The sequence below is a fragment of the Theropithecus gelada genome, chromosome 3 (genome assembly GCF_003255815.1).
Source record: "Theropithecus gelada isolate Dixy chromosome 3, Tgel_1.0, whole genome shotgun sequence".
Classification (NCBI taxonomy): Eukaryota; Metazoa; Chordata; class Mammalia; order Primates; family Cercopithecidae; genus Theropithecus; species Theropithecus gelada.
The window spans coordinates 131,853,892-131,868,239 of record NC_037670.1 but is presented as its reverse complement, the minus strand read 5'-3'; the positions used below and the strand labels follow the sequence as shown (position 1 = coordinate 131,868,239).

The following is a 14,348-nucleotide window of genomic DNA, read 5'->3' as shown; positions in this document are numbered from 1 at the left end:
GACATGTAATCAGCTCCTTTTCCCTGTTTAAATGACCTAGTAGAAAGTACATAGAATTCAAGGAAAGAGCCTAAAATAAAAATTAAAAAGAAATCATAAGGAACAATTTGTGGCTCACCTCTTGCCAGAATACAGGACTTAATGATACAAGTATTTTTTCGTCCTTTTCATGCTCTTTGCTCTGATTTTATTATTTTTTTGTTTAGTTCAGTTGTATCTAAAATTCTATGCCTTTTAAAGTCATCTTGCTGTGTGCAATGATGCGCGCCTGTCTCCCCAGCCACTTGAGAGGCTGAGCAGGGAGGATTGCTTGAACCCAGGAGTACGAGACCAACCTGGGCAAACTAGTGAGACCCTGTCTCAAAACAGAAAAAGAAAATGCTAACGTTATTTTATATTATCTTTAGGATAAGGGAGGATATACATAAATAAAATTATATCTAACGTTTACCAATTTTGCTTCCCTGCTTTCTTCCTAACACTGACGATGATTTTTATTTTAATTTTGGGTTACATACTCTTTAGAGGATCTTCCTGAATTTGAATCTTTGTTCTAGGAAAAAAAAAGTGCATAACCACACCCATGGCATTTTGCATCTGATTTAGGGTACTTTATGAGACTCTGGGAAACCCTATACTAAAGCCATTGTTTATCTGGAATATATTATTTGGCAAATATTTTTCTATAATGTGGCCATATCCAGTCACCTGAATTATTGAATTATTGTCTTTGTATCTTTTTTTTTTCTTTTTTTCTTTTTGAGACGGAGTTTCGTTCTTGTTGCCCGCCCCAGTCTGGAGTGCAATGGTGCGATCTCGGCTCACCACAACCTTTGCCTCCCAGGTTCAAGCGATTCTCTTGCCTCAGCCTCCCAAGTAGCTGGGATTACAGGCATGCACCACCACGCCTGGCTAATTTTGTATTTTTAGTAGAGACGGGTTTCTCCATGTTGGTCAGGCTGGTCTCAAACTCCCGACCTCAGGTGACCCACCCACCTAAGCCTCCTAAAGTGCTGGGATTACAGGCGTGAGCCACCACTCCCGGCCTTGTCTTTGTATCTTTAAGTTGTATTTGCTAGCAGCTGATTTTCAGTAATGCTCATTTTCAATAATAAGTTGTGATAGGTTAGTTTCATGATTAAATCAATGAAAATACTAAAAACCAAAAGTAACAACAAAAGATAATATCAGTGTGGTTGGAAAAAATTCCTAGTGAAAGGGTTAATAAGAAATGTTCCTAGAGTAGTGTTTCTGTAATACCATTTGTGGCATCTATCAAGTATCAGTATTACTTAAACTATTATAAAACAGAATAGGAATTTAAATTAAAGGATGTCATAAAATTATCAAAGATTAGGTTACTGTTTACTAAGTTGCATTAATGGTACAAAGTAAATAATAATAGCAAAGGAAAAATATTTGATTCAGACCTCTACATAACCTGAATGGCATTTGTTCAAAACATATACAAAATATGATTTGTAAGTATTTTCACTGCAAGTTTCTTTTAGAAGTAATTCTTTTATGTCAATTATGTTTTAGTGGAAGTTTTATAGTGAAATGAGCAAAAATGTGCAAGAATAGTACTTCTGGTTTGAGTATGAATTTTATGAAAAATAGTAGCCATGCAATTTTATAATTAATTGAGTAATTTGGTTGAGTGAAGTACGTAACAGTTTATGGTGAATGTGTTTGGTAGCATTTTATCTTCTGAGAGTATGTGGTTCTTAAAGGAAACTTCTGTCTAGATAACCTTGTTTAAAGAAACAACATTTTATTTCTTAGAAAGCTAATGTAGTACTGGATTATAGTATATATAATCCAACTAAAATTTAATCAGTTAAAATGAAGTAAATGGAGGAATTTTTTTCAAGATGGCAGTACAGTCTGAATTAAGAGCTGCTTCTGTACCTTTTCATTTATTGAATGTTGCCTTGATACATAGTCTGTGTTCTGAAATCTAAAGTAGTAATTCTTAAATGTCAGCACACAAGGCACCTGAGAGTACTTACTAAAACATATATTGGTTGGGTGTGGTGGCTCACACCTGTAATCCCAGAACTTTGGGAGGCCAAGGCGGGAGGATTGCTTGAGACCAGGAGTTTGAGACCAGCCTGGGCGACATAATGAGACCCCATCTCTACAGACATATTTTTAAAAATTAGCTCGTCATTGTGGTGCATGCCTGTAGTCCCGGCTACTTGGGAGGCTGAGGTGAGAGAATCACTTGCGCCTCAGAGTTTGAGGCTGCAGTGAGCCATGATTGTACCACTGCATCTCAACCTGGGTGAGAGAGCAAGTCTCTGTCTCTTAAAAAAAAAAAAAAAAAAAAATTTTTTCAGGACTGCAACCTCAGAGATTCTGATTCAGTAAGTCAGAGGGTCAGATATGGGGCCCAGGAATTGGCATTTTAAAAAGTACTGCAGAATCTCTGATATAGGTGGACTACATTTTGAGAAACAACCTTCTAAACAAGATAAAACAGTAGGGTCTGAGGTTTAAAATTTGTTCGTTTTCAATTCCACTAATATTTACTGATCAGTTGGTATGTATCAGGTACTTTTTTGGGAGGCATTATAAAAGCAGTATAAAGGTGTTATAAAAGTAGTGCGAAAGTACATTAGTATTACCAACTGTTACTGTATTGTGTGCATTTAAGACAGTTTTTACAAAGTTGTTAGGTAACTACAGTTTGCTAGCATTTTGTTGTTTGTAAGAAGTGATAGTTGGAAAAAATTTAACAGCAAAAGAAAAGACAAAGTTTCTTAAGAATTGAGAGTAAGACTTTTAAAGTACAGAGTATGTACATTTGATATTTTATATTTCAACCTATCCTAAGTCATTAGCAATATTTTGATTGAAATATATATCTTTGATTCTTCTTTACTCAATCAGTATGCAGTATACCCAATCAGTGTACTCAGTTTGTAGTATATGACGTATGGGATTGTGTGTAATATTACTGGCTGATTGAAATATAAATTTATTAATATATAATGATTACCTCACTACAGTCCCATATGTATTTCCCACTCCTGCAGCCTATGTTTAATATGGCCAGTGCTGTCATTTGTTAGCATTAACATTTAAAAATTTTATATTACGTTTAAAACATTTAATTTTTCAAATCTCATGAGTATTATGTGTCCACAGCTGTCTGAGGGAAAAGCAGTTTCCCCATAACCTTGTCATCCTTGCTAGCCACTTTCTCTCTTCATCCTGAGAAATTGGTTGATGTGCTTTGGTAGTCTGCCTTTGCTTAATACCTCTCAGAAAAATATGACATATTGCTCTCACAGAAGCAGGGTGACGAAAATGACCTCAATCCCAGACAGACTTAGCTCACCTCCCTTATCTTACTTGATGCCTCAGGGTTTGATAGTGGCAGGGAGTTGATATTGGTGTCAGTGACAGGAATGACAGCACATTTTACCACTTGTTGGTGCAAGTACAAAGCTGTCATATTTGAAAGCCATGGATACAGCTTATGGAGGCCTGTAGAAAATGTGTGAATAGAATGGGAGAGACACTTAGGATTATTTTCACATGTTGTTTTAATATGAGCAAGGGAGGAAAGATTATTGTGATTACGTTTGCTTGGCTCTTTTTGTCCTGAAAAAATGAGTATTTCTTAAAAGGTGATGGCTTTTGTATTAGTGATAAGCCCACTTTTCCATTTGTTTCCACATTTCAATGCCATTTTGTTCTAAATATCTATAAATTGTAATATTTAATATTTATTCCACTTGTTATGATGCAGTGTTTGTTGTTATATTTCTAGTATGTGCAGCCTGTCAATAGGGGTATCTTTTGCTTTTTTGAATGCTTTTTAGAAAAAAGTCAATCTTCAAATTAGTTTTCTTTTGTGAACTCTAACCTACGATTCTGTATTCTATTCGTATTTCTCTAACAGCTTAGCGTCTTTGAGTATTTTAGGTCTTTTTCCAGCCTCATCTGGGTTCTTTTATCTCCTTACTTTCTCTTTTATGATGTGATCTGAACTTTTAAAATTTCTAACATTTATTGTTGGTCAACTCATTTTTAACTTTCTTAGAGTTCACTGCAGTCCCTGAGTCGGGAGCTTACATTCAGGAGTATATACAGGTGCTCATCTGAGATATAAAGAAAATATTTGCTAAAAGTTTACTTTAGTGTTCTTATTTCTCATCTTATTTGGTGAAAAGGATAAAAGAAATACATTATTTTATGGTTTTCCCATTGCTTCTTGCCTTCATTCTGAAATATAACCTTCTCAGTGGCCAAGTTACCTTTGGCAACTGAACATTTTAATTTTTAATTGAAACTGAAAATGTAAATTTTCTAACATGATTTTCAAATACAGTTTGAAGCCACTTAAATGGAATAGAAAAAGCTTTATTTGCCCTTTCATTACTATTATCCTTTAGAAATCTTGCTATTTTAAAAAAATTTAATTAAAAACTATTTGTATGTAGCCATTAACAAAGAATGAGGACAATACGTATATAAGGAGTTGGATGGATGCCTGTGATTCAGGGAAAATAGCAAAGGATGACATTTGTGTGTTTTACTTCATGTACATTGGTATTTTCTCACCGTGTATTTTATAGTTAAAATAGTTATTAGAAAATATGTGTTTAATGAAAAAATGGAATAAACCAATTGAAAAATATATAAGGTAGATAATTGAAAACATCAATTAGAAATTTTCATTCTGAATAGCTTCTAATAACTAGAACATTATTTAATGTTATTTTACTTCATTGAGTGTTCTGCCTTGCCAAATATTCTTTTTGTTTTTGCCTGTGTTATCAGTGTAATTTACACAAAGCATAATTAAATAGTTATTTGATTATTGTGGGTAATCTGTTTCTTATGGTCTTCCTTATGGTCATCATTTTTAATTCTTCAGTCTCTTATGCCAGCTTTCTTGCCTAGCTAGTTAGAAAATATTGATTCTGCCTTCACATTACCTGTCACATCTGTATACTCCCTTGTCAAGCTAGTGCCATCACTTTTTGCCAGGCTTTTCACTAGCTATGAAGGTGATGGCAGCAGCTTCTTATTTTCTGTGTCTTACCTCATCAATTCTGTCTATGTATTGCTGTTTTATTTGTTTTTTTGAAGCTCATTTTTTCACCTTGTATTCCCCTGCTCAGATATCTCTTCTAGCATAAGATAGAAGGCTTTCTTCTTAAATTCAACATGATCCCTTTCTTCTTAAGTCTATTAAGAACTTTATTCTTCTTTTATAGTATTTACCACATCTGCCTCTGTTTTTAGGTATTGTCATACTTTTTAATACCTAGATTATAAGCTCTTGAGAGTAGTGACTCTATCATATAATTCAAACTATCTGCCAAAATGCCTCTTTTCTGTAAGATTTTAAATGCTAATTGAATCACAAAGCTAGTACTTAATTGTATAATCATGAAATGCAATAAAATTAAAAGTTTTATTGACTTTGGGAAGTAGCCTTGAAATAAGCCCTACTAAGTTCCTGTTTTCTAATAATGTTATATTTTTTTAACCCTTAAGTCTAATTTCAGTTCAATGAGGAATCTAGTTTTTAATGCCCAGGGAACTGAGATTTTGCTACACATTCGTCCCCGCTTATCGTCAGGGATACATCCCAAGATTACCAGAGAATGCCTGAAACCATGGATAGTATCGAACCCTATATATAGTATAACATGTACTATGTTTTTTTCCTATACATACATACCTATGATAAAGTTTAAATCATATGTTAGGCACAGTAGGATATTAACAACAAGTAATAATAAAGTAGTACAATTATACATAAATTTATAAATAAGTTTAAATATAACAATTTAAAACTTATAAATTGTTTATTTCTGGAATTTTCCATTTAATATTTTTGGACCACAGAGTTGACCATGCTGACCGACCATGGGTAACTGAAGCTGCAGCAGATAAAACCACAGATAAGGGGAGACTACTGTTACTTTAGTTAAAGGATGAAAGAATAGAACATACACCTAAAAATTGACTTGGGTCAGAAGTACAGAATGATTATGAATGGCATTTTAAAGATGTATAATTGTAAATAATTCTACCTTCACAATAACTTTGAACATTTGTTCAGTAGTAGTTGGTAGAGTAACAACTCCCTTAAATTAACACACAAAACAAAGCAAATAAAATTTACCACATCTTGTTGAGCTCATCTTTGGTTGGTATTTAAAATACTATGTGGAATAAGCCCTACTAAGGGATACTAAGGGCTTTTTATCCTTTGGAAGAACTGACCCAGTTAACTATGTAGAAATTGATGTCTATGCCTATGATTTATAATATATGGATAGAAAAATGTAGTTTTAAGAAGGATCCCATATTGAATTTATTGTTGCCTCTATTGCTTTTGCATTTTAAATTTTTCATTCTAACAGGAAGAATTAGCCTTAATGCTTTTTTGAGCAAAATTATTTGAAATAAAGTGAAAAATTCACACATTATAATGAAGACCAATGTAAAGAAAGTAGAAATATTTTCTTTTCATAGAACAGATATTTAATACAAAAAGTTGTCTAAGTTTCTCATTCTCACATTTAAGCTGAGGTCAGTAGTTGGAAACATAGTTGTGACTTGTTTTTGAAGCTAAATTTTTAACACATAAATATTATTTTGATTTACATGTTATATACTACTTAACACATTAAAAAGCTATTAGAAGTTTTCTGATAGGTATTGTCGTAAATCAGTTGATGCACTTTTATATACCTGAAAGATCATTACAGATGGTCAGAAATGCTTGTTAAATGTCTGCTTCAGTGTCAAGTATAGAAATGATAGCAGTTTAAAGGGCAATGTTGTAATATTTACCATTTATTTCTTATTTAATTTCTTATTACAGAGGACAAGAAGGCATGAAAGCAGTTTAGACAAATATAATAGAAATCTCTGTTTTTATACTGAGTTCTTTGGCATAGTTATAAACCTGAAGAATAAAAATATTTAAAACACAAGGGAGTTTTTCTTAATATGAAGGTTCTAAAAATAGTCTAATTTTTATTAAGATTATAAAACTAGATATTAAAAATTTAATTTATGCTTGGGAGTCCAATTATAAAATTCATTTTTAAAATTTTTAAATGAAGATATTAATGAGTTTGTTTTATTTCCTGGGGTAAAAAATAAAATAAAAGAAGATTAGGAGCTAGTCAGTGCCAAATGTATTTACCAAATGAAAATTTTCTTAATCCTTTTGTGCCTGAAGTGTTAATTTCTTTTTTGCGTTTCAAAAAATATCTCACTTGCTTATGCTACATTTTGTTAAATTGAAGCATTTTTTTTTTAATTCCAAAAAAACAGTAGAAAATAAGGCAGAAGGAAACTGGGCTTTTGCCAAGATTTGACATTATGTTAACATTATTATCAGAAGTAAATTACTATTTAATTTGCCATGTAACCTTAGTGAGTTCAAGCTATTGCATGGTATTCATTTCTCCAAGGATTAGGATATTCAGTAAACTAGACTAGATAAATCTCATTTATTTGTATAAAAGTGATATACTATTGATTTTTGAGACATTTAATATTTTCTTTAAAAATGAATTGCTACTTGGTTTAGTGGATACAGTTTCAGAAAATAGAATAAAAGTTCAGCTAACCAATTACAATGCAGTAAGTATTTTCCTATTTTAAATAACTTATGGCAAATTTTCTGATAGTGATATTGGCACTTATTGATAGATTATTACGTTATAACAACTGGAAAATGTTTGTTTGATATGAGATTCCCAATCCTTGTAATCCATAGTTAAGGTTAGTAATTTCATGATTTTCCCACATGAATTGAGGGTTAGAGAGAAAAATACCTAAAGTTAAATTAAGTGATGGTACAGTAGAAAAGTGACAAGACTTATTGTTACCTTAGTGATTTTCAGTGTGGAAATAAAACAGCTACATTTTTAAATACTTGGGAGCTATGATTTGGTAGGAACACTGTATAAACTATATTACTCTAAAGTTGTATGTATCTAAAATTAGAGGCTTTGTTAGACTTTTCTATAATGATTTAAAGTCTTTTTTTTTTCATTCCTGGTATTCAGATTTGGGTATATAACTTTCTGTTATACAAAAGGGCTGAGTTGAATAAAGTTAGGAAGTCAGTTTCTTTTCATGTACTTTTTTTTTTTTTTTTTAAAATCAGTATACTATATTAATCCAGAGCATTTGGCTTAGATTTAAGCAAAGTGAGGAGGGAAGAAAGAGGCTGGTGCTTTAGTATTCTTCCTTCCCTTTATTTTCATTTCATTTATATGTTATAGGCATACTATCCTTGAACTTAGAAAATCAATCTTTTTTTCATAGTAAACATGAATTTTAAAGTTTCTCTGTCTTGGTGTGCATATAGAGGTTTTTTTGGTTCATTAATTTTAAAATTTTGATAAATTCTATGATTTTTTACATTTAAAACAATAAAACTTCATATGTACTTAATTATGTTTGATGCATCAAATATAGCAAATACACTATACCAGGAAACATAGCATAGTGGTATGGAAAATACTGGATTGTTTTGAGCCCATAATTTTGGTTTTTAGATTAAAATGCTACTCTAGTTGTAATCTAAATATATCTATAGTTTGTGGCTTAGAAACAATGCATTTTAACTTAAAAAAAAAAGCAAGGATACCTATGTCAGTTACATTTTAAAGTTATACGCTGTTTTAAGGCTATGTATTTATTCTTTAGAAAATATGACTTACATGAATATTTTCTGTTGGACATAATATTGACAAAATATACACATGATAGTACTTTAACAAACTGCCATGCAACAAATACATTAAGTAATGAAGAAATTGAATATATATGACCTATCTAGTTGACATTCACATTGAAAATTTACAACATAACCAATACTTAAAATATTTTTTCTTATATTTGGCAGTAATATCAGTTTTTACAATTTAAAACTCATTTGAATGTGGATTTGGTGAAACTTAGACTTTTCTCTAGTCTGTGACAACCTGAGGTACTAAACATTTTTCTCTTATTTCACTATCTTCAAAGGTAATTTTTTTGTTTCTTTTAGGATCTATCCAAGAGTTGTGTATTACAGCATTATTAGGCAGGGGATCAGCTTCCACTATGGAAACAACTCGCTTTTTCATTTTACTTTTCAAGACCTTTTGAAATTTTTGTCTAGTGAATGCATATAATAGAGGGTGAAATATAGTTGTTCCATAAGCCATGACTAAAAAACACAATCTTAATTTTACTAAAAGGTCACTTGGGCCTAAACATAAAATAGTGGTATTTAAAACAGAAATTGGTGTCCAGCAGAGAAGAAATGTAGAAATAATCAATAAAGACATCCTGAAGACTCTCTTTTGTCTTTCTCGTCGTTCACGGTGTCGTTTCACAGCTCGCCGGAGGGCAATTATTACAGAAACTGAAGTTCTTACACCAAAGACTACATTTCTCCCACCACTGCTTTGTGACATGTCTGTAGCCTCATGTTGTGTGGTTAGAGAAATTGTCTTTTTCTTTCTTGCTTTCTTCTTCTGCCCTGTTGAAAATCTTGTGCCTATTCGAATATTAAGAGCCTGAAGTATTTTGGTGTATGTGATTAACATTACTACAACAGTGAAAAAGAATATTGGGATCTGTACTAACAAGTGATAATACATTCCCAGTTCAGTGTAGTATTCATTTGTACTGACACATAAAAGTGTCTTGTTTTCCCATGTATTTCCACTTTGAAGACTGAAAAAATTTACCTCAATAAAAGGAATCAGGAAAGAGAAAAAAGAAAAAATCCAAATGGATATCATTAACATTACAGCTCTGCCCATTGTCAGAATTCGGTTTGCAGGTTTTACAGAGATGTCATATCTGTCCAAAGTGATAGCAAAAACGTTGATTGCTGTTGAGACACTTGCAAAAGATACACAAGCCTCATGGAAACAGCAGATGAGAGCAGTGTTACTCTCCAGTGAAAGCAGAAGGATAACTATAGTTAGAGGAATACATCCCACACAAATTATTACATCAAGTACATGAAGGTTCATTGTAATAATGTTACTGACAGAGTTGATTAAGTTGGATTTCATGCAGTAAAGTACCAATACGGTGAGGTTGCTGCCAAGTCCCAACACAATTTCTAACATAAGAAATCCGGTGAGAGACACTTGAAAGCTTAACGGATATGATAGTGGTTGGTACATATTGGTGTTGATGTCATCAATGTCATCTCGCACTGTAATGTTAGATTCAGACTGCATGTTGATTTCCAGAATGGGAGAAAAACACATTCTTTTGGAGCAGTTGGTTTTTTCCCCTAGAAAGTGAAATAGAATAAACTATTTGATATTTGGCAATTTAAATGACGTATAACGTGTTCTTTTTAAGAAAAAAAATCTTTTAATTGTGTACTTAGTTTAATTTTTAAGTTTGTAAACTATTAATAGAAAATGTAGAATTAAGAAACATCAAGGTTGCATTGTTTTGATAGAAAATTGTGTTTTCCTTTTGAAGAAATAACTGTGGAAATTGTTCCTCTGTAGTGCAAAGTTACTTAATATACTAAAGGGTTTTTCTCATTTGAGTATTTCCAGCTTATTATTTGAGATAAAGTGTATTTTTGTATGATAAAACTATCTAGCATACAAAATTAATTTCAGCCCAATGTCTTAAAATTTCATTTAAATGTTGTGAGTAGGTAGCAAATAAATGCTATTTTAATGTGCTCTAGCATAATGAGTGTAGGTGTAATTATTCCTGTGAGATTTCAAATGAACAGGACAAGTGTTCATTTAAAATGACAAATGGTACAGGGCACTAGTTTGTTTTAAGATGCTTTATCCATGTTGATTGAATTCTTATTCAGAAGTCAGCAATGTGCTTGGGGATATTTGGAATTATGTCCCACAGAAATAGGCCAATGATAAATATTTTATATATCACAGTTACAATGCTCACTGAACTTTGCAATTGGCAAACTTAAAAATTGGAAGCAATGGGACATTATGCTAAAGTAAAAAGCTACAAAGCTTGGTAAAAGAGCATTAATCTCTCCTATGAATGATTTATTTTGTGACCATACCTTCTTGTATCTTGTGGAAACAAAATTGAAATTTAATATCACATTAAGAAGTAGCCATTTTTGAAGTAGTTTAAAGGAATATATCAGTTGACATTATTTAAACTGAGTATTTAAAGTAAAAGATGAAATTTTAGGGAAAAGGAGTATGTGAAGCCCGTTTTTTGAGGAAGCTTTTAAAGTTACACAATACCTGTGTATATATCACCCATTGTCTAATTTTGAAGAAAAATTAAAAAAAAAAACAAACTCTTTTGCTAATTCATGCAAATCTATATTTTAATATATAGGGGTTTAGATTAATTTGTAAAAAATAATGTCTAATGTTCTGGGCTAAAATGTCAATCAGTATATTCAGTTTAAAATATGAACTCATACAACCAACTGTATTTCACATTTCAAATACAGCATTTCAACTGCAAAATCATATTCAAACATAAATTATAAAAGCTAATAATTTTCAAAATTCATGTTAACTTTCACTTGATGTTATATTTGACAAGTTTTAGAATACAGTTTTATTTTTGCGTGTTTTTGGGGAATAATATTGCAGAAACACAAATGGTAATATTATTTCTTCTGAGTTAGTATAAAGTATTACTAGAGGCATATTTATTCCAGTAAGTTAAGGTCTTAGCTAACATTGAAATCCTATGAAAATGGAAAATTTTAAGTGTGCCAGATTTTCTGAACTGACAGGTTAAACATCAGGTCTTTGTCACATCAGTTAGATTTATAATTAAATAAAGCAGAAATGTCAATTTAAATGATGATTAAGAAAAATACATTTTCTCTAGAGCAAGATTCTGTTCTTTTGTAAATGTTAAGCAGTGTGGTGGGGTGCATGCATCTTCTGACCTACCTGTTTACTGTTGCCTTATGGGCCTTTTGGTTCACTATGGCAGTTTTTGACAAATTGATACATGATATCATTGACAGATTTTGACATGAATTTTTACCTGACAACAGTGAAGTAGCTGTGTTTTATTTCATGTCTTGTAGGAATTCTTTCGTTTGCTCTCCAATACTTCAACTGCATGCATTATGAGATTTAGTTGGCTGATGGATTTCTAAAGAACAGTACATAATATTTGTATTTGTTTTGCTTTAAAAAGTCACAGCCAAGAGAAATTTCCTCAGATGATAGGAATTATGTTTCCCTTTGATGGAGTACATGATAGTGTTTCTTTATTTTCCAGAATATGTGAAAACAAAAAAGGAAACATAAGGTTTGTAGCTTCTAAAATATATTTAGATATCCTTTTGTTACCATTGTAAATCTGTTTTTATAGCAGTGCTCACTATTTTGAAATGATTTCTTGATCACATAACTTGCTTTATATTATAAATCCAGACTGTGTCCATTTGATAAAAACCATCTGCTATTTAATTTGGTTTGTTTTCATTAGAAGAGAATACATAATTGGTCATAAAAGTCAGATAGAAAAATCCATTAGTCATATCAATTGATATGAATATCTGAATATTTAGTGCAGAAAACACTTGCTAAATCTTCCTTTTGTTTGCTGGTAAAGTATTTTATTTTCTTTTTGGAAATTCATGTTTCATTATGTCTTCCAGAATCAGTAGCTTCCACAATTCTGGTATATTAAAGTATAAGCTTCCCCTTTTAAAATGCTCACCAATTCTTTTCAGGCTTTTACAGTTATATTGTTTTTCTTTTTGTGGTTATTTTATGTAGCATCTTCTTAGGATACAGTTGATTTTTTATATTCCATCAGTAATGTAGACCCATTCTCTGGTTTTAACTCCTTAATGTCTTAAAGTCGTGTTACAAGAACATCTTGCAGTTCGTAGTTCAGACAGCTAGGGAGATGCTCAGTCAATTGCATTCTTCATATTGTCAGTTGTAAATACTGAATTAGCTGCTATCGGCCCTTGTGAAAAGAAGAAAATTGGTTAAGAAATAGGGTTTTTAATAATTTACAATTAATTGAAAGTTAGTTTTGTTTAAAAATTATCCAGTATTTGTTATCAAAATAACCAAACTGTATTATTAGAGCCACAGTATATGCTTAAAATTGAGTTTCTTTAAATAAAATATTCTTTTTTCCTAATAAAGATTGTATATATTATGTTATTTAATAGTAGAGTTCACATTTCAAATACAATTGTGAGAGAAAACCTATATTTTTAAAAATTAATTTCTGCTCTCATTTTAGAAGCTAACCTGTATTTTCAGAGATGATGAACAATTAGTATACATTAAACATACTGTTATTTCTTCTTTGTAATAAATTTAACAACATTTTTTGTTGTAAAAATATTGTAAGTTGCTTAATTATTAGCACATGATTTGAATTTTAACTCATTAAAACAGATTTCAGAAGATACTATAAATTTCCATTGATGAATTGTTCATGTGGTTGAAATATAAAAGGTAATAAAAATTGTAACTGCAAATTAATTTTCAATGAACATGCCCAATATTAAACTTAACATAAAATTAAGTAATAAGTAACAGCAAAATAATAAATCTAGTTCTTTTAAGAAACATAAGCATTTTTGGAACACTGGAGAAAAACTGTACTGATTACGTTAAGAATATTTAGTATATCTGAAGTGATTTAAAAGCTGTCTTCATAGTGAATTTACAAAGAATATTTGTATTTAACAATGCATCCTAAAAAATTACATTTAAAATGTAGCATGTCTTAAAAGAAATAGATCTTAAAATACATGTCTAGCATTAAGTAGAATTAAACAAACTCTTAAAATTTAGGCTAAAATTTTTCAAAGTAATTTTTACCCCACTATGCCGGTTCAAAAGCAGCTGTATACTATAATAAGGAACACATCTTACCTCTGCTAAAGATTTGATACATTCTTGATGTAGTTGCAGCATTTCCAGTTTGGATTGATTCATTTTGTTCACTTGTTAGTAGAGGACTGGGGGAAGAGGGTCATAAACATCTCTTCGAAAATGACCTTAATGAAAATATGTGTCTGTAGTGTGCCATTGTTTCAGCAGTACTGCTAATGTATGGAACATGTAGTGCTGCTTAGAGGCTGCTGCAGTCTCTCACTCTTCCTACTGTGGAATCAATAAGCATCTGAAAATACATAATGAAAGTAATTTAACATACTGAAGCCTTCTTGTCTCCAGAGACAACATTTAGATTCAGTCTTTCTAAAAAGGAACGGCACTGCTTTTCAGAAGAAAGCCTGTTCTGGGCAGCTTTTGCAGAATGACAGCCTACCTTGTCGCTTCTCTCCACTGCAGAGAGATGCAGTGCATTCACTAATTTTGATTGGTCAGTTGTATTGGGCTTAA

General features: G+C 31.4%; 2 protein-coding genes across 4 annotated transcripts in view; one reads left to right on the top strand and one right to left on the bottom strand.

Moving 5' to 3' along the window:
- The window catches only part of COG5 (component of oligomeric golgi complex 5), a 365,256-nt gene that overhangs the window by 80,182 nt on the left and 270,726 nt on the right, over positions 1–14,348 (top strand). The gene's annotated exons all lie outside the window — the stretch shown is intronic.
- On the bottom strand, positions 8,678–14,306 carry GPR22 (G protein-coupled receptor 22). 2 transcript variants are annotated; one of them, XM_025381270.1, is made up of 4 exons: positions 14,275–14,306; positions 13,878–14,127; positions 12,013–12,951; positions 8,678–10,291 (listed from the first exon to the last, which is right to left on the bottom strand). In XM_025381270.1, exon 4 carries the CDS (start codon positions 10,263–10,265, stop codon positions 8,964–8,966), a length of 1,302 nt encoding a protein of 433 aa, XP_025237055.1. In that variant the 5' UTR covers positions 10,266–10,291; positions 12,013–12,951; positions 13,878–14,127; positions 14,275–14,306; the 3' UTR covers positions 8,678–8,963. The 2 variants fall into 2 exon arrangements, with proteins under 2 accessions (XP_025237055.1, XP_025237056.1); XM_025381271.1 differs by lacking the exons at positions 12,013–12,951; positions 13,878–14,127; positions 14,275–14,306 and adding an exon at positions 11,912–11,986 and having other exon boundaries at positions 8,678–10,313.

What these genes read in the sequence shown, in the direction of transcription:
- GPR22 (XM_025381270.1), bottom strand. Translation starts at nt 10,265, where the DNA reads ATGTGTTTTTCTCCCATTCTGGAAATCAACATGCAGTCTGAATCTAAC.